General features: G+C 39.3%; 1 protein-coding gene across 3 annotated transcripts in view; it reads left to right on the forward strand.

The window, feature by feature from the left end:
* Positions 1–20,768, forward strand: part of ofcc1 (orofacial cleft 1 candidate 1) — a 108,005-nt gene that overhangs the window by 53,130 nt on the left and 34,107 nt on the right. For all 3 annotated transcript variants that reach the window (XM_088644126.1, XM_088644128.1, XM_088644127.1), the window contains exons 14-16: positions 770–858; positions 2,770–2,909; positions 20,366–20,584. In XM_088644126.1, the coding sequence (XP_088500252.1) occupies positions 770–858; positions 2,770–2,909; positions 20,366–20,584 (448 nt within the window). The remainder of the gene's footprint in view (positions 1–769; positions 859–2,769; positions 2,910–20,365; positions 20,585–20,768) is intronic.

Here is a 20,768-nt window from a genome sequence, read left to right on the forward strand (position 1 = left end):
ATGTCTCTTGGTGTTCTATGCTTGGAGTTATAAAATAAAGCACTACGTTTTTCTGCTTTTGTGAAGCTTTTTATGATACTTGAAAAAAAGAGTTTGATTTTGATTTTGTTGATTTTCTGCATGAACTGTCAGTGTGACATTTTTATTATTAACATATTGTCTTTTTTAGGACACAAATACATTTTCCATTAGTTTTATGTTTTGTAATAAAAACATAATTTGTACAGGAATGATGTTTTCCATTTGCACTGCCAATAGAACAGAAAAAGGACCTAAAAAAGATCTAAGCAGATTGTTATTATTTACATCTTGGTAAATATCATACTTTATGTAAAGTGTTTAGTGCAGTTTACACTGCTACCATTTTTATTAATATGCTTGCTTTCAATTTTTATTCAGTTTATTTTATTGCTATAGTTAGGTTTAGGTTTAAAGATTTGTGATTTAACTAAACATTTGTTATGAAGATTAATTACATTTTGAACCTTGGGATTCATCTCGGTTATTCCTTGATTATTATAAACCAGTACATGAAATATGTGATTACCTCTAAAAATGCAGAATGTCACCATTTCAGCTAACAGGTTTATTAGTAAAAAAAAAAAGTAAAAAAACTGTGTTTTTGTGTTCTGTTTTGTCCTCAGAAATTGTCTTATGGATTAAGAAATTGTTCTCATTTGGAGAAAAAAACACGGCACATACAGTACTCTTTGTTGTTGCTTAGGCTGCAGAAATAAAAACATCTGAGAAATGTTTAATTGCATTGCAGGCGAAGATTCCCGAGCTGACAACCCTGAAAGTGCAGAGCCGATGAGCAATCCCATCCTGGGGAGGAGAGTGGCTGGAATGCACGGCAAGGTAACACTGTGATTTTGGATGTGTTTCTCCTTCGAAACAGGCGAACCTCCCCGTTATTATCTGAGATTTGTCAAAGTACATTTCACACTAACAGGTATTTTCGGTCTTCAAAGCCAGTTTTGATCTGCTTGACAAGCAGCAGCAGCTGAAATTCTGTGAAATCAGCAATACCAGCAAACCTTTTTATTGCTCGGAACACGCCTTTTCCTGAGCTACAGAGGACTTAAACTAAATTAATCAAAGCCCATAAGTTACCTGCCACACTTTGAAGTGGTAATTGCAGAATTACATTCTTTGCTGATTTTGCAGTGCTGTTTCAAATTCTGGCTGTCAAACACTGTGGCGTGCCTTCGTCGTAGCTGCCTTTTTTTAGGATTGTTTCAAAAATAAAACTCTCTGAGATATGTGTCTACAGTATGTATGTATGCACTAAGCATTGATTGTTTCAAAAATAAAAGTTTGCATATGTGATTGTGTAGGAAGGACAGATAAATACATTGAATATAGATTTAAAGTGTAATTTGGCTTTTCGCTTTAGAACTTTAGAATTTTGCTTCAGAGAAATTATTCATCCTGTTAAAATACATTTTTGCCTAGCATATATATTTATGCAAATGTATTTACATATGTATTTATATGTGTGTGTTTGCATTTGTGTTGAAGTGCATACCTTTCATTGCCCTCAAGCTATGTGCATCAACCAAACAGCACACCTCTCAAGAATGCAGCTTTCTTTGTCAAATGTCACTGAGTTTAAACCAGTCATCTGATGATTAAGTGCAGTGATCTCAAACCTGTCTGAGCCTGGATGAGAAATATCAAGTAGTAGTCCATGAAACAGGAGTTAATAACAATTAAAATGCATTTTCTTTAGGCTGCCATGTTGCTGGAAAAAAAAAGATGTGATGCTAATGTTTTTTTTATTTTGAAATATTTAAGATGCACTGCAGATGGAATGATTTGTATTTTGCTGCAGTTGTCTTCAGATTCCACCAGTAATCTACTGCACTATTTTTTTTGGTTATCAATCTCTGTATCTAACCTGATAATTGTGCATATGTTACTAATTTGTTACCAGTTTTTGGAACTTATCTTTTTTTATTAAAACTGTAATTGAATGTTTCTTGTACTTAAAATTAATATAAAGATTTCCGCTTGACTTTGGGGGGTTGTTGCACACCAGCTTCATTGTCATGTCAATGTTTAAGTGTGTGGTTTTAAGAGTTTAACAGAGCAGGAGATACGAAATGAAATGACATCAAATTTCACTTGTCTTCCTTGCTGGATGTTCTGAATTGGATTTCACAGGTGTAGAGAGGGAGTAAGAAAGATGCTGGAGAGAGCATTTCTGATGCTGGAACACATTACCATATTTTACAACAGAACACATTGCAAGTTAGAGGACAATACTTAAGCTTTCCCTAGGGCATCCCACACTTGACAGGACAAGAGAATGCAAACATTTTGGCTGCTTCACAAATAAGATTGCAATTGCAACACTTCAGTGAAATGTTTAAAATGCACCCTTTAGTCCCTTGGAAATTTTGGGGTTTGTTTATAGAGCTCTGTGCGAATTAATGCAAAGAACAGCATCTTGGCAAAGAAACAAAATGTTCCCGAAAGATATTTTTCTCCCTCATTGTCTACAGAAAACTTTCAAGGCCGCAATATTTTTACAGCAGGGAAAGGATTTTTAAAAGGCTGTTATCCAGAATGTATTCTGTGCTGCTGTGGAATGACAAAATGGTTTGTCTCTCTCTTGGCTTTCTGATTATATCACCAGAATCAGGTGCTCCTTCTTGTTTCTGCTTTGTTTCTTTCTGCAGGTGCCGGGTTTAAAAGGGCGTGTGAGTCAGTGGGGTGCTTCTGATAGGTGTGGGTACTTATATGTAACAATGCTGTATGTTGCAGAAGAAACCAGCTCAGAAGAGGAAGAGTAAGAGTCCCAGTCCATGCCATGAAGGGAGTGCGTCCTCGCTTCAGTGCGGAAAGGAGACCGCGCAGTCCTGCCTCTGCGCAGACGAGCTGGACGAGTGCCGGTTCTCTTTACAGTGAGTCTCAGATGGCTGGCTTCTCACCACGACTGTTCTGTGGTTCTGAGACAGGCCTCCTCGCACATTAACACTGGAAATGCGCCTCGAATCCCACATATTCTGACATATTCTTGCAATCCGTGATATTGAAACGGCCTCTGTCTCGCACGGCCGACTTTTCTTTGAGGAGTGAGCCTTTAACTTTAGATGCCTTTAGGAGGATGCTGGTACTGTATGTAGTGGGCCCCAAGTCGTAATGATAGAAAGACTCCAAAGCAAAAAAAAAAAACTTCTGTTTGTAGTACAGCCAAGTACAGTTAGGTGCTTGTTGGACATTGATTGGACACTTTGCTTTCCCTGGTGTATATTTGCCCTGATTCCCACTTCTTTTTATAAATGCTTGCATAATGCCAAACTGCAGCAAGAAAAATTAGGTCCATTCTGGGTCTATTATTGTTATTGTAAGGCCATGCTTAGATGTCCTGAGTTATTACGGCTCATGAGGAATGTAATAAATTCAAGTGCACAGGTAGCTATAATTTAAACAGCACGCACTGCTAATTTGAAGAGTTGTTCAGAATCTTCACTTAATGATGGTAGAAAACAAGTCAGTAATGATTTTGTTCTATGTAAAGAAAGTGCAGGAAGATTATTTTTGTGTACAATGCTTAGAACCAAGTAATCCATATGTAGCGCTATTTGCTATTGGTTTGCTGAAAACTAGTGCTATAATAAAACTGAATTTATACAACTGAGCTTGATAAAGCATACATTTGCATTGTTATCACTGTTGTTTAATTGTTTTAATTCATTCTCTTATGTCTGTGTGTTGTTTTTATATGAGACAGGATTTCTGTGATAGAGTAGGCTGTATTTGGTTTCTTATAAAAATAGGATAATATTGGACTGGACATCGTTTTGGTTCTCTAAACTTCAAAGAACAAAAATAAAAAATAAATACACCAAAAACAAAATGCTTTAACAAACAGATACTGTAGGTTTTTATCCTATATGTGTGATAATGTCACTTAAAATGAGGTTCTTGGATCATGTAAAGAAATGTGACACTTGTCTTCATCTGGTAAATGAGCATTGATCTGCATGGTAAACAATTAAGAAGTGGTTCCAGAGTATTGCAAATAACCTGGCCTCACACAGAATGAAATATATAAGCTAATTTGATATTTTAGATGCTTCTCTGACTTTTGTCAATTAAAAAGCAGTTTAAAGTTTTAAATCATATTGCAATCATATTTGTGTATATAAATGCAGATGCAGTAAACAGTAAAGATCAGTGCTATTCCTAATGGAATTAGTCATTAGTAGCTACAGTAACAGGAAATTATGTTTGTTTTTCTTATTGAATAATTTGATAATACTTGGGATTGTCTGAAATCTTGTGACTCATATTTAAATATCCAAGAGGGTGACTGAAGTTCTGCGCTTTTAACTGTATCAAAGTTCTATTTGATTTAAATTCAAATGACAAAAAAGTAAAATGACCAATAGGGGTGGCACTGTGACGCAGTGGTAGGTATTGCTGTCTCAGTGCTGGGGCCCTGGGTTCAGTTCCACACCTGGGTTGCTGTCGCTGTGGAGTCCCAAAACATACTGGTGGGATAATTGGTTTCTGGGAAAGTTGGCCCTGTGTGAGTGTGTGTGTGTGTCCGTCCATATTTGAAATGGACTGGCATGCAGTCCAGGGTGTACTGTACCCTTGTGCCCGTTGCATGCTGGGATAGGCTCCGGCTCCCCTGCGACCCTGTATTGGATGAAGACGATGGGAGGATGGAAGAGGACCAGTGTAAAGGATCAGTTGACTTAATGGTTTGGAGTTTAAGCGCCTGAAGAAACCAAATAAAATGACAAAAAATGCCAGTATCATGAAGTGTTTTTTATATCAGCATACATTTTTGTATATCCTGTCATGTTTGGTGAAAAATACTTTAATTTTAAAATATTAATACAAATATAAGAAATCTGTCTTCTCAGGAGATATGCAAAACCATCACGGTCAGAGCGAACATATTTGCAAACATTTCAGAAGCACAGCAGTTTTGTCACAGAATTTATTAATAATGCAATGATAACTAGTTAGCTTGTTAGAGATTTATGTCACGAGAGGCTGTAATTCACTGGTAGAAAACATTAGCACTCATGTCTCCATTGTGATTTACTTGTTAACTCCTCAGTATAAAACAAAAAATGAGGTAACATGTTTCCAGTAAGGTCTGCTTTTGAGTCCCTGTGCAGTTTACACCTGTGTCGATAAAAGCATGCAGGTTAAGTGGAATCACTCTGCAAAGATAATTTGTCGCAGGCTGCTGTCCACATCATGAAGAGGCCATGCTTTTCTGAAATCTGTCAGTCTATTTCAATAGCACAGTGCCGCCAAAGCTAATTTAAATCTCAGTGTTTGTTTTTCTTTCAACTTCTCTTGAAATCCAATACTTTAAAGGTACACATATCACATGTGCAATGTCAGCTTTTTCACTACTACCTTCCGGTATAACACCTTTCTATGTATTTCTTACAGGCAGCATTTGTCATTATGTAGCATGGCTATTACAAACCCTCATACATACAAAAGGCAGCCCACCAGAAGAATACTAAAAAGAATACAGGATAAGAAGCTGAGTTAATTTGTTTTATACAGTATGTAGAGCATGACTTACAGGCTACTTGTTGCTATCAAACCATCATTATTCAAAGAGTAATCTACCACCTGAGCAGACAAATTGCACCTCTGCAGCTGTTTCTAAAGACAATCACTACAGCAGCAAGATACAGGTGGATGGATCATCACAGCTTTTATGCTCTTTCAAATGCATTCAATTAAAATTGATCGATTTTATGTTTCAATTAAGTATCTTTGTCTCCATTAAGTCAGCTTGGCAGGGTGCTGTTTTCTGCAGTTATCTTGTCTTCCCATTGTGTTTCCTATGGTGAAGATGGTTGTTTCTGAATTAACATTTCAATATCCCGGTGTCTCAGAACTCACCTGTGAATTTATATGGCTTCATATTGCTTTAGTGTATGTCTAGATTTTTAATTGAAAGTTTTTTTTGTGTTGAAAGGACAGTTTAGCTGTTAGGAGACCGTTTTAAATAACTTGACCATATGACCATAGTTATTATAAAAGAATGCACATTTTGTAGTATCCCATTTTCCTTGTGTCAATTAGCTACTGACTAGTAAACGGACATGAATTGGCCTTTTAGCGTTTCTTATGTTCTCAAGTTATGTTCTTAAAACCTGGGCAATGAGTTTGCCCACTTGGTATAGATGGTGGATGTGTGCCATTTGGGATGCATGATGGAGTTAATAATAAGAACTTAAAGAAAGGCAACTGATAAAAAAAAAAATCAATAATCTCCAAACCAGTAAAATGTTCCAAGCTTGATCTTGTTGCATAATCATCAAATTAAACCCAGCTGCTGTCTTCAGAATGAACAGTGAAACAACTGTGAAAATAGAAATTATGGGGAAGTGCATTAAAACCCAGAACAGGATGCACTTCTTTACCCAAAGAGTTGTGGGAGTCTGGAACAAGCTACCCAGCCATGTTGTTACAGCTATTATCCTGGCTGCTTTCAGGAAATGCCTGGATGAGATCCTGGCAGCACATAACTATAACTATTGTACATCTAACCAAACAGGCTAGATGGACTGAATGAGTTTCTCTCATTTGTAATCTTTGTTACGTTTTGTCTGTCCATCCGTCCAATTAATCTGTGACATTTTATTTTCTCTCATTTTGTTTCTATCGGTCTACCATACAGACTCATGGAAAATAGACAGATCTGTGGACTTGCCCTACAAACAGTGCAGAGTATCTGTGGAATATATCATGAACTGTCAGCATTATACAGAATGTTTTCTGTTGGCATTTGTAACAGTGTCAGAGCTGGCAGAAGATAGAGCTCGAATATTAACATGGAAGAACCAACGAATACTCTCTAAATCCCCATGGACTCCTCCCCCTTCAGCCCAGGGGTGTTTTCACGAACAGTAGCGTGCTCAATGTTAAGCACAGTAAAGGGAAATTAAACCCTAGATTTGGAGGTCAAAAGGCTAGGTTACTCAGTTTTTTATATAGGTCTTATCTGGTTCTTAACTAGCGTTTGTCTTGATCTTTAAGTACTGATCATTAGACAATAATATATTCTCATTTGTTAATGATCTGGCATTTTTCTTATTATTTTGTATTTTTATTTTCTATTTTGTTCAGAGAACTTTGTTTCTTTGTTGATTTTGTGGACCTTAAGATTTTTTTTTTACGTTTTGGGGAAACCTGCTTTAATCAAACTCACTTTCACATAACAATTAGATCTAATTAGCCCAATTACCAAGACTCTAATTACACTGAAATGTACCCCCTAAATCTCACACCAATTATGTCTATGACTTTTCTTGTTATAAAAAGAAAAAGGAAGAGAAAATTGTGAGCAATATAACAGTGAGGTTAACCTCAGGAGGCAAGGCTCTTTAAAATATAAAATTCCACATCCAATTCATAACGTCATGTACAGACCATTTTTAAAATAACTTTTTTAATCTACTGCGAAGTGCTGGTGTGTACTGTAACACCCACAGCACTGCATATAAGATTAATTTTTTTTTGCCTCTTTTACCTTACAAACTCTAACCCACATTCCAATCACAACATAAAATGCCAGGCTCCTGGTGGCGTCTCTTTGTTTGTAAGACACTTCCTCCTTCGAGCCACTGGAAACCCAGCATCACTTCCTGGGACTGTGCAACTATGTGGTTGATGGTCTGAAGCTGGGCAGTACGGCGGCACAGTGCTCAGCATTGCTGCCTTGCAGCGCTGGGAGCCTGGGTTCAGTTCTTGACCTGGGGTACCTGGTGTCAGCATGTTCTCCCCGTATGCTCCAGGCGCTCTGGTTTCCTCCCACAGTCAAACACATGCTGGTAGGTCAATTAATTTATGGGAAAATTGACCCTGGTCTGAGTGTGTACTGTGTGCCCTGTGATGGTGTTCTGTCCAGTGTGTGTGTGTGTGTGTGTCTGCCCTGTGATGAACTGGCATCCTGTCCAGGGTGAGCGTGTGTATCTGCCCTGTGATGGACTGGCGTCCTGTCCAGGGTGAGTGTGTGTGTGTCTGCCCTGTGCTGGACTGGCGTCCTGTCCAGGGTGAGTGTGTGTGTGTCTGCCCTGTGCTGGACTGGCGTCCTGTCCAGGGTGAGCGTGTGTGTCTGCCCTGTGATGGACTGGCGTCCTGTCCAGGGTGAGCGTGTGTATCTGCCCTGTGATGGACTGGCGTCCTGTCCAGGGTGAGTGTGTGTGTGTCTGCCCTGTGATGGACTGGCGTCCTGTCCAGGGTGAGCGTGTGTGTCTGCCCTGTGATGGACTGGCGTCCTGTCCAGGGTGAGTGTGTGTGTCTGCCCTGTGAAGGACTGGCGTCCTGTCCAGGGTGTACCCTGCCTTGTGCCTGTTGCCTGCTGGGAGAGGCTCTGCCTCCCCCACAACCCCAGATTGGAAAAAGCAGTTAGAAAATGGGTGGATGTTGTGAAGCAAAGTTGAGGTTTAATTAGACAAATAAAGAAAGGACAGGAAATGGCTGCAGGTGGCTTATAGCTTTCATACTGGCCAAAAGTCTTCACAAGCTATCAAGTGCATAAATGTGCCAAAATGAACTTAGTTTCCATTATACAGCACGTTTGTATCAGAAGTAGATTCCTGTGCCATTAAGAGTCCCCGCTAGGTGTGAAGAGCAGAGGAGTTGTTTTCGTCAATACTTTTATTTTTTTCCAGCTGCTCTTGGAACTCTGGCATATGTGTTTATTTTCTTTGTCAAATTTTCTTGTAGAGTTAGCAAGTAAAAAAGATAGAAGCCAAAATGTCTGGTATGTACCAGAAACCTTTAGCTGTGTAAGAATCATGCCAGCTCCCTGGTTTTAAATTACAGTGTTAGTATGAAGGGTTTTAAAACAAAGGATCCTATTCATTCATTCATTTTGATGGCTTCTATTGTCTCATTGTATTAGCTAGAAGTGAGATTTGCCTTGTGTCATTTCGCCTTTTTACCTACTATTCATTCGTCACTGGTTCATTTTACTTCTGTCAGATGTATTCCGGGGATTTCTCTTCATGCCTGAGCCCTGGACCAGATGAAACGACGATGATGGTGTTGAAAAAATGGGGGTCTTGGTGTTATTATTGTTGCTACCCCTGAAAACTGTGAGGAAAGGGCCCGTGAGGGTGACAATAATGTTATTCTTTAATAAAATTTAAAAAGTTCCTTTATAACACACATGTGGTTTGACATAGAAACAAATGCAGATGTTTCCTTTCATCATGTATTCCCGCATGCGCTTTCATAAAACACCTTCACATATGTTTCGGTTTCATTCCTGTCAAACTGCTCATTGTTTATGCCATACAAACACAACAGATTGATTTTACACTGAGTAGTGATGATAAATTAGACTTTAGAGGACTAAATGCCTTCTTCTCCCTCTTCCCTTTGTTTGGAATTAATTAGGCTTTTGAAGGATACATTGATTTTGACCACATGCTGTACCCAACTGTGTGTATGAGGCAAGGAAAAGCCCACCAGTTTGGCCAGACGTGCAGCTCGAATTAGGCACAACGTTAAGCCACATTCAAGCCGTTCTTACATCTACAGGAATGTCAGTGGGAACAGTGACCTATTTTCCAAGTTTCAGATGATACCAGTCTCATTCCCTTGTTTCCTGGTAGTACAGGCTGTATAGCACCACAAGGTTATGCTGGATGCTTTAATGAAGCAGTTTGTCTTCCCTATGTAACTTCTCATGAAGTGTGATTCATAGAGAGTGAGGTATTTTTGCACTTTCCCCACTAAGTGCTGAGTGGTCAGTAGGCAAGGATCCTACAAACACAGAGCCTTCAAAAGAAACCACATCTCGCAGTGGATTATTAACATTAATCCCAAAAAACTGAGGCGACGTGATACCATGGCTGTTTCAGCACAGTGTTTGGGGCCAGGGATGGATCCAGCCTGTTCACGCCAGTGTTGTAAAATAGTTCATGCATGCAGATTCCCACAGCGTATTGCAAATGCCTTGTTTGAGTTCCTCTCACTACTTCCAAAGCCCTGGTGTAGATGTCTCCCTTCTGCTTGGGTGTCCCTGTCAGGTCTGGAAGGATGCACAAGGCTGCGTCTGTTTGTATTTGGCGCTGCTTAACATTGTACTTTTAGCTCTTGAAACAACTGGCAGGGCAGCATATACTGTATACAAGACCATACGTGTACTGTAGGTGAGTATGCATGGTCACACAGATAACAGGACAGGATCTGTGCAAATGTCGGGAAGGAGAGTGATTTAAAAATACAACTCTTAGGGATACTTGATATAAATAATGCTTTGATGAAAATGAGTATTGTTACTGATCACAGTGTTGGACTTTATGGGAATCAGGCTGTTTAAGGATTCTGCACCAAGGTGAGCATTTCCATTCTGCGGGTGAGAATGGAATAGAATCCTTTCTGTTCTGGTGGTGGTCTGGAATTCTATGGTGCTCACTAAACTAATGGTTCCCTGGGTTCAGTTGCTGTTTCACTACTCATTCGACTGGTAGAAGTGTCTACCTCTAATCTGGTGGGAGCTGATAATGTATTTTTTGGATTTCACAAAAAGAGCGACTGCAAACGACTGCATCCCACTCCTGACACACAGCTTCGGGGCGGAGCGGTGGCTCTGTGGCTAAGGATCTGCGCCTGTGGCTGGAAGGTTGCCGGTTCGTATCCCACAGCTGGCTGAGGAATCCTACTCCTTTGGGTCCCTGAGCAAGGCCCTTCACCCCAACTGCTCCAGGGTGCCGTACAATGACTGACCCTGCACTCTGACCCCAAGCTTCTCTCCCTGTCTGTGTGTCTCATGGAGAGCAGGCTGGGATATGCGAAAAGACGAATTCCTAATGCAAGAAATTGTATCTGGCCAATAAAGTGATCTTATCTCATCCTATTTGAGTAGTGGAGAAGAGGGCTCTTGAATTACTGTTGCAGTGGAAGAATTGGTTATGTCATTCAGGCCAAAGCAACTTGCATTATGATCACATGCTAATTACAGTGCCTCCTCTGTGCTCACTAAAGTTCTTTAACATTGTGTTTTTTAAGTAGGTCACTATGCGGGCTGAAACGCAGAGCCTGGTGTCTAATACACTATGCTCATATGAACCCTACATTTTTCTCCCTAAGCTATATAAAATTCTTCCCACCCACCCCACAGGATGAGGACAGTACGTTGGAAAATGTTTCCTTTTTAGATACTAACAGTATTGGTAAATAGTTTTGTTATAAAAACCACCGCACTCAGTATAACAGAGACTGCTCCCAATCCACACCTGCCTGCAGCTGCTGCTGCTGCGTGGGTTAGGGTCACAGCAACTTGGAGACTCTGTGTGAAGCACAGGACACAGGGTGCAACTACGGGATGAGACACCATCCCTCGCAGCCACGCTCTCGGGCACGAGCGGGAGACTCAGTTCGCCCAGCCAGCGTGCCTACGGGAGGAGGAAGGAATCCACTGCACCCGGATAAGACTCTCACCATCTCAGGGAGGATGTGCAAACTCCATACAAAGAGATGCACCAGGTCCACGATTTGGATGCCGGCTCCAGAGGCTGTGCTTTACCACCCTGTCCTGATCCATTCCAAACGTGGAAAGGTGTACAGTGTTGGTGCCCTTCGAAACTGCAGCACCAGAGGCAGAGTTGTTAGTCTAGGCATTCTTGTGACACCTCTGATCATGGCACTCATAATGTACAGCAGGGTACAATTTGACATACTGTATGTGTAGCAACTGTGTGCAGGCCCGGAAGCTGAAAAGACATTAAAAGGTGGACATTAAATATTTCAAAATATAATTGGAACAATCGGAACAACCTTTTGTATTTTTTATGTGGACTAACAATTTAATTTAAATTTTGAATTAAAGCTTTGTAGCAGATCAATTCTAGCACTGTAAGCCTGAACTGAGAGTGTCCAATTAAACGTGTACTGTCTTAGTTTGCTTGAATCTTTTAGAACCTTGCAGGATTCTAATGCTGTGAAGAACTGGTTTGTCTGTCTACCACTGTCTTAAAACAGGACGTGGGACCCTGATTATAAAGGGGATCTATGTTTGTCCTATAAATAAGAGAGCTGCTGGTATTGTATTTTTATGCAGTCTGGCACAACTTGGCCCGAAAACAGGAGGTGATCTCATGACAGCACAGACCTGCAGGACCATATTGTGTTTATGCAATAGTTATAAAGTAGTTTTCATTTTTAAATGATTTCTATGCTCATGCTGGCTAAGCAATTAATTAGAGAATCAGCTCTACAGGAGGTCAGGCCGTGCTGCATATTGTCTTGGAATCGGTTCTGCTGGATGTTCACAGCTCATGCAGCTCTGCATGAGATGTGGGTAGCTGTGAACTGTCTTTCTTTTTTCAAAATCCCACACTTTGGTTTCACAGACATGCTGAAAATCTGAGGGCAAACCCAAAAAGGTAGAAAAGTAGCAAGTGAAATGTTAAGAACTGGCAAGCAGCAGGCCACAAATATTTTTTTAAAAAACCCAAATACATGGCAAAACAGTTCACCAAACCGCAACAGAGGAAAACCAGGAGTGCTGTGGAGCTTTGTGGCATTTTGGATGGCGGAGCCAGGAGTGAGCTTCAGTTCCAAGGGCAGCCCTCGTGTGTGGAAATAAGAGGAGGAGCAGTGGCGAGGCAAGAAAAGAAAACAGCTCTGTGGCGTTGGGAGCAACTCGAGCACAGATGTGAGCCTCACCTCTTCTGCTCCGGGTGGACGTGCACGCTTCAAGGAAATCAGAAGTGTCAGATATTCTGTAGCACTGGCCCGCTCTGTGTTATTGGAAGCCGATGGTGAAAAGCCCGGGTAATTACAACAGGCTTTTCTTGCCCAAACACTTTCCCATTGTTCGCTGCTCAGGGTTTTCCTGCTTTCCCACTTAGCCAACAGCTCCTGCTGTAAGGGTAGCTGATATTTTCCCTTTTCTTTCGTTTCGGCGGTGCTTATAGATTCTTAGCAGCCTCAGCGGAGCATCTAAAATGTGTTTCCTTAATTTTAGCTACGTTAATTACTCAGTGGTTTTAAAAGCTTGGAGATGATGTGCTCAGGTGTCATTTCATAGTTACACTTTTAGTTTGTGTGCAGACAATAAGTGGAAACCCAATGAAAACAAACTCTTAGCATTTCAATTTTTGACAAACGACCACAGTGTTGGTAGAATAGCTCATAGATATCTCTTTCGAATAGTTGAACTAACCGAATTAGCGTGACAAGAGGGGCTTGTTCATGAGAATCAATACATTTTCAAAAGTTAATTTCATGATATAAATTGGATTACCTCCACAAAACCCAAGATTTTTATTAAGACTCCCGGGTCAGGTATTGTCTCTCGTTGTTACCTTCTGAGCTCTTTCTTTTTCTCAGGCTAGAGCAGACAGAACAGAGAAAGCAGTCTGTAACCCCGTCTGTCTGACCTTTAATCCTGTGGTCTGGCCACAGGAGTCAAGACATGCATTTGAAAGTAGCAGAGCTGGATCAATCCCATTACCCGTACATATAGAGCAGGCTTTTTTCCAGAGCATTTAACTAGCTACTGATACAATTTGTTCTGCATTGTTTGCCTGTTGATGCAAAAAGTACTGATCCCTTTGAAGTCTTGCAGTCATAAAGAAAACAACACTGAGCTTGGTAATCATGCATAGCTAATAATTTTGAAAGAAAGGAGATTACCTAATTCTAGATGTGGATTTAATGGTTTGGCATTTTCCCTCTCTTTGAGAAGAATTTGGTTCAAACCTGCTAGCTGTGTCTTGTTTAATCATTCTTTTGGCTGCTTGGTTAACGGTTGAAATCCAACCTGAAATAATTTCCAGAGGGTTCACAGCCAGTGCCCCATGGCATACGGATTAGCACATCGTCTGCCATGTTTCAAGAGCAAAGGATGCTCGCTCCCCGGGCTTTGTTTCTCGAGCATGTCTTTTGGTAGAGAAATGATAAGGAAGGCTATATTAATGTGTTCCTTGACATGATCGGTTTGAGCTTCCTCGCCGGTCTGCAGAGAGTGGAAGGAGGGCTCTGTGTGTCTGGCTGGCTGTGACTGGTATTCCTACCTGGCATGGCTTTGCCTCCCAGGCATCCGAGCTCCCCACACAGGTGTGCTGGGCTGTCATGTCACACACGCCAGAGAGTGTGTTCTGTGGTTCGACTGTCTTCTTCCTCGACTGAGCAGCCAGAGTACCTGTGTGTGGGGGGGGGGGAGATCGACACACAAGAAGGTGCGAAAAAACAAAGCTAAACTCATTGGCCAAATGGACTCTCTTGCTGAAGCAGGCTGCTCTTTGGATTCCTAAGTCTCCCAGTTTAAAATTTAAGGCAGAAGTAGAAAACAATGGGCGTTAAACAAACAGGTCAAAGTCTTTGTTAGGTTATGGAATCCAGCCTGCTTCCCGGTGTTTAGGGGGAATAAAGGAAGCACTTCAGTGTTCGAAAATAACCTCCCGTTGTGTTTGTTTTTCCCAAATGCACAATAATCCCACATTTTAAAAATGTTTATTAATCACTCAGGGAACAGTGATTTCCATGTTACAAATTCTCCAGTGCTATTCAATCAATCTATAAAATTCTGCATACTGTATTTATTAAAATAACTGCCTTGCGTCCACAAATTAATGTGTTCTCATGATGAAGTCCAATTTTGGATTGTCATGATGCCTGAATTGTGCAAGAATTTACGCTGCAATTCCAATATTTATCCCTCTTACATATTGCCATTTTATTGGACATTCTTCACTCTTTTTTCATAACCAGTTACTGGGTGAGGGAGAGAGCACTAAGCTGTTAGTTAAATGAGGTTTTGTGGTTTTGCTTTGAAACATCTTTTTTCAATATCTTTGATTACCTCCCTACTCCCCTTTTGGTTTTTAACCTTCAGCTGCAAGTAATTGAGATAATTAGGCATTTCCAATTACATGACATACAGTATATAACCTTGTAGCTTAGTCATGTTGTCATAATTCATATTTTTTACTGTACCCCAAATACCTGTATGCTACATATTTTCCTCAATGAGCTGGTGTTGAGCTTATATCAAACTAACAGATATAACAGGTACAGTTCATAAAACTCTACAGGATTACAGATTTTGGCAGAAAAGAGAACAATTGTAAAACAGTAGAATAATTGTAAAACCCTGACACACAGATCATGACTTTCAGGAAAAAAAAACCATGATGAAATATTTGAATCAATCATGTTTGAATTTTTATTGGTGTAAATGTTGTATTATTATCTTAATACAACATACTGTATATCCAACACTAGTTTAATTATCTGTAGCTGATTTCAACATCAAAAATATAAATGTTTAGAAATCACTTCAGCCATCAGTGGCACGATATTCAAAAAAATATTTGGCAAACAAAATCTCTCTCCCTCCCACAGCTACATTGCCTAGTTCCACGTTTGCACCTTCAACTATTAAATTATGTTCTTCAACCACGTATGAAGTCTGAAATCCACTCTCTGAAACTTGGCGATGCCTCTTGGTGTAGAAATAACCACCTCAGGGAGGGGAGTTGCCAAGGAACACGAGGCCAGTGCCACCCTGAAACGTAGTAAGAAGAAAAAAGGAAGTCCTTCAGCTGTGGAGCCCCTCAGGTGTAATAAACACTTGAATCTTCCACACGGGATCGGTGCTCACGCCGTTCGGTCCTCACTGGAATCGTGGGTGAGACTCTCACGAGGTCTCGGAGAAAGACTGCTGTGCACCACTGTGTCACCCGCCGAGGGCAGCTGGCGTGCTCTGCACATGGGTGTGTAATTCTGTTGATTGTCGTTTGTCTAGAATTTAGTAAGCCAGACAGCAACACAGGCATCTGCAGATAATTTTAAGGTTATATTGTGTATGATAAATTGCAAATCCCCATTTGAGAGGATAATACGATAATAAGAGATTTGTCCTTAACCATAATGTGTTGGAAAGCTGCAGAGATGCACTTCTCCTATAGGAGAGATGCTGTTGCAAAGGCAACTCAAGTTTCTGTTCTCAAATAATGTGCTTCTGCACGTGGTCTATATATCGTATGTTTTAACATGGAAGAACAAGTCATGTGCTTCTGCACTGGGTCTGGATACTGGATACTGGATTTTTCCAATTGGAAGTATAAGTTCTGGATGATCATAGGGCTGCTTAAAGGAGAATAGCTCTTATTTGTCTGTGATAGAACCAATTCATACATTTCACATTTTCAGGAAATTATCTATACAGGGTGTGTTTGCTTTGCTTTGAAGTGCAAAATCAATAACTGAAAACAGATTAAAATATTCTATGTTATTAAACAGTTCTTTTTCCCCATGAACAGCATATAAATATATCTTAAACCAGTAGCACTCATGATACTGACCTGCAAGATTAAACTATATAAATTTTAGCTCAGCTTGTCTACTGCACAATTCTATCTCTATGCTTAGAATAATCTTTACATTTACGAGATTATAGAAGAATGAATTAAATAGTCTGCAAGAAAGAACTTTTTACATACAGTACAGAAGCCAGTCGTTGGGAGGGTAGATATATGCAAAGGTTTTGTGGATTTTGGTAAACAGTATATATTGTTGTTCCACATTTTTCTCATATTGTTGGTAAAGCATGCATTTAAAATATATTAAATATTTCATAATTTTATAATATCAAATATCACAAATTACAGTAGTGTACTTTATTGAAATATTTTCTAATCAGAAATCTATTCACTTTGATTGATTAGGTGTCTAATTCAGGAGCTGATGATGATATACAGTTAGTGAACAGAAGCACAGTTTCTCACATCTGATGAAGGCACCAGAACTGAAACATTATATGTTTCACTCTTTCCTTCTCAGCATGCAATTAACCATTTCTTGTTCTTAATTAACACACAGGATATACTGTACTATCCACTGAAGTGTGAAGCAGTTCTGTATTTAGGTAAATGAAAATCAATCAATTATTGTGTTGTAAAGGTTTCACTCAATATTTAGTAGCACAGAAGCATCGAGTATCTTTCTACTTGATTGTCAGTAGTCTTATAAACCAGGTGATTCCATTGCAGGCTGATAAAACTTCCTTAGATCTCAGAGCTTCTGCGAATGGCAGAGTTTCTTTAAGTTTCCCAAGGGCGAGATAAAATGTGTAAAATCTGTATTTCTGTGTAACTGTCTCCTTACTTTATAAGACATATTTCAGTGTTTTCTTGTGTGTTTTACAGGAATGTTAATTTGTTTTAAAATAATATACAACATAATGCAGAGGTCAGAAGTTTTTATAACTGTACAACTTTTATCATGTAAGAATGACCCAAGGGTAGGAGCTGAGTTTCGAATCATTCATTTCAAAAGTCATGTTTTGCACTTTGCAAACCTCTGTGACCTTCTTCATTTTTTCATCGAAGGTGTTCTCATCATTCTTTGTCCATTCGCGATGAATCACACAGGAGTTTTTTTAAATATACAGTTATTGATTTTGATGAAAGATATTCAGATGAATGTTTCCTTGGCAGTAGAGCATCTTTTCATTTTAACATCAGCTTCTTTCACAATCATCTCTCTTTTCTGCACATCTACAGAAAATCAGCGTTGAATGAAATCACATGACACTCTAGGACAATTGTGGAAAAGTTCTTCTATAAAATCTGTTCAAGCAGTCTTCCTGTAAATCTACTCAGGTTTTAAGTAAAATGAAAGGATTTAATATGACACACATGCAAGCTAGATACAATATGAGAGTAATGTTCTTGAACAAGACTGAATACAGTATCCTGACTGTTGAGGATATGCTACACTCTGATATGTGATGCATAAATCTCAGCAAATTCAAGCATCAATTTTCAACACACATTAAACGGAAAAAATAATAACACAAACACTGGGACTATTGTGAAAATACGTTTGCGTTCAGGGGACTGTAAAAAAACACTTTTTTTCTTAAATGAATGTAATGTAGTACATTTTATTTGGTGTGTATAACATTTTCATCTTCGTTGAAATGTTTTGTTTATTGTACTGGAGGTACAAGGTAATTAACTGGAGGTAATTAATGAACATATTAAACATTTGTTTAGGGTATACCTGGGTATGACATTGTTCTTCTTGGACGTACAAAGAGTCATCCTGAAGGGGCTGTTGTTTTAAGTGCAGTGTGTATTAAGAGTTAAAGACAGGTTTGGACCTCATTACCTCAAAGGGAAAAAAACTGTTTTGGTATTTTCAAAAACAATGCCCTTGGCCTAAATCAAAAAAAGTGACAGCAAATATCTTAATCCTCAAAATAAAGGATAAGTCCATTATTTAAGTGGCTCCAGATTTAGAGCTTAACCAAAGGCTAAAATATTTCTCAGGGTTACCCTCACACTCCTTCCCCTGCAGCAATTTAAACATAAATCTGTTGGAAACCTAATGCCACTACTTCACTAACAGTCCTTCATTAAGAATGCCAACTTGAACACTTCATGCTTGTTTCCACTTGCTGCTCACTTTGTGCATTTTTTAAAATGCATTAACTCTTATTTCCATGTTATATAACCACAGATTATCAAAGTAAAGATATTTATCTGCATGTTTTTATATGCTAAAGGTTGCATGCACAAATGATCAAATAAGAAAAGTGGTTTGAAAAGTCCTGCGTCTACTGTAAAAGGAAATATGGGACATCATTGCAGCTTTAGCTTCTTAAAATAAGTCTGTGCTGTTTATACTCAGGCTGCCACTGTCTCTGGATTAATGTGCTCCTTGTTCGTGCCTTGTGTCTTGCAGATACTGTAGATCTCTCTGGCTGTGGAAAATGATTATTTTCTAAATTTAATTTCAATCTGCATTTGCTACCATAGTAATTTTGTTTTTATTTTGACCACTGAGTTCTGTAGTTTGGACAGCTGTATGAATAACATATCTAAAAGGGTCAGATCTTTGAAGCCTTTTTCTCAATTTATGAATCACTGCTCATATTTTACTAGCCCGCTGTAAAATGTGAGAGTTCAGAAACCAAAACTTTCAACTTTTAAAGTGCTCTTTCAGAGAGAACCACAAACAGATTGGCAGATTCCCTCACTAGTCCCCTACACCCCCCTTCACATCCCGTCTCAAAATTAGATGAATATAATTGGAAAAAATCATTCTGAATAAACATTGAGCTTAATATCCTTAACAAAAGTAATAACTTTAGCTTTGAATCTTTCTATCATGTAATTCCACGCCTAAACGGACAAGTTCTGTTATTGGAATCAAAATCACTGCCTACTAGACACTCGCCCCCTCCTGCACCATCCAGTTTTTTTGGTATAATTGAAGGTGCAAAAATGAAATAATTTCACTGGTGATAACAGATTTCACATCTGGTTAGGGCTTCTTCCTTGAAGAGTACTTTTAGAAAGACAACTAAAAATATTTATATTCATGCATCATCAATATCTTCATTAAATGGAAGATTGAAGTCATGTTTTATTTACCACTTCTACATAATGCCACTTGACATTACAGCATCTTGTCTTTGGCTCTGGCACTGAAGGTTTTTTTTTTGTCTACAGTGTAGTTTTACTTTCACATACAGTTTATGCAAAAGCAGATTTTGTTGTTTCATAGAGGTCAATCCAATTATATTAGCCGTGTTTGTATTTGCTGAGGGAAAATTTTGGTGGAATGGAAAAAAAACAGACAGCAGATTGGAGATTTTGAGTTTTTTAGTAAAATAAGTTCATGTATTTTTAAGCAGGATAATTTCAGGTTTTATATGAACAATAAAGCAGTGTTTCTTAAAAATTCTAATTAAATGCAATGCATTTTATACTTACATGTACTTAAACTGTAGATCTGTTTTTTAAACATTCAAGGCAATCTTTAGCCAAACCCGATAATTCTCAAGAGTGAAATACTGGAGAAAATGCTTTCCTCAGGGGAAAAATGTTCTATTTAGTTACTTCTCACTTGGTGTAAGATTGTTGGCACCCAACATCTTTTGGCTCAGTTTTCTGTAAACCACTGTCATTTTGACTCAGATACAGAAGTACTGTTTTTTTTTCATTGATGGCTAAAAACAATTCTTATTCTCCTAACAATTAATTTTATGATTCAGCTCAATTCATGCAACTGTATTCATTGCCATTTCATGTAAAAATTGACATTTCATTGTGAAGATCTCTGAACTGTAGTGTTCAAATGTGAGTTACCGGACAGTAGCTGCGTTATAATATCTTCTTATATCTGCTGAAGTCATCTGAGCACTGATTACGAAGGCTTGAGCATTAACCCCCTTTTTTCACTCACTCATGCACCACCCTAAATATGGAAATCCGCAAAAGCATTTTTAGCTTTTAATAAAGAGACGGGTTGAACACAGGTGCCTGTTTTGCTTTACAGGAGAGCTGCAACTCTCATCAGGCGCTGGAAGCAGAGATGACATTTCCTGTATTGTTTTCAGGTCTCGGCACCCTTGCAGGGGGAGGGCTGGCCGGAGAGGTGCTGAGCACACACATTTCGTCCTCCGCGCGCTTCTGTCAGAGCTGGGCCTGTCACAGTGGCGTTCTCGAGAGTTCTGGCTCATTATGCTGCTCCTCACTTTCATCTGGTTTCTGAGGCTTTACCTGCATTACTGTAGCCAGTGGCTCTTCCTCCAGGCCATCTCCGTTCCTGTCAACAAGTGAGTTTTGCTTCCTTTGATATCCCTCTTCTGAATTAAAGCTCGGAAGGGAAGACTGAAACTGGCAAAGGCAGCAGCATTTTTATAGCCCTGCATTTGCGGTTCAACACCGATCATCCTTAAAGAACACAACACTAAAGACATTGCAACCAAACAAAATCATACCAGCTTAGGCCTCATCTAA

Source organism: Lepisosteus platostomus, chromosome 8, assembly GCF_059453375.1.
Source record: "Lepisosteus platostomus isolate fLepPlt1 chromosome 8, fLepPlt1.hap1, whole genome shotgun sequence".
NCBI lineage: Eukaryota > Metazoa > Chordata > Actinopteri > Semionotiformes > Lepisosteidae > Lepisosteus > Lepisosteus platostomus.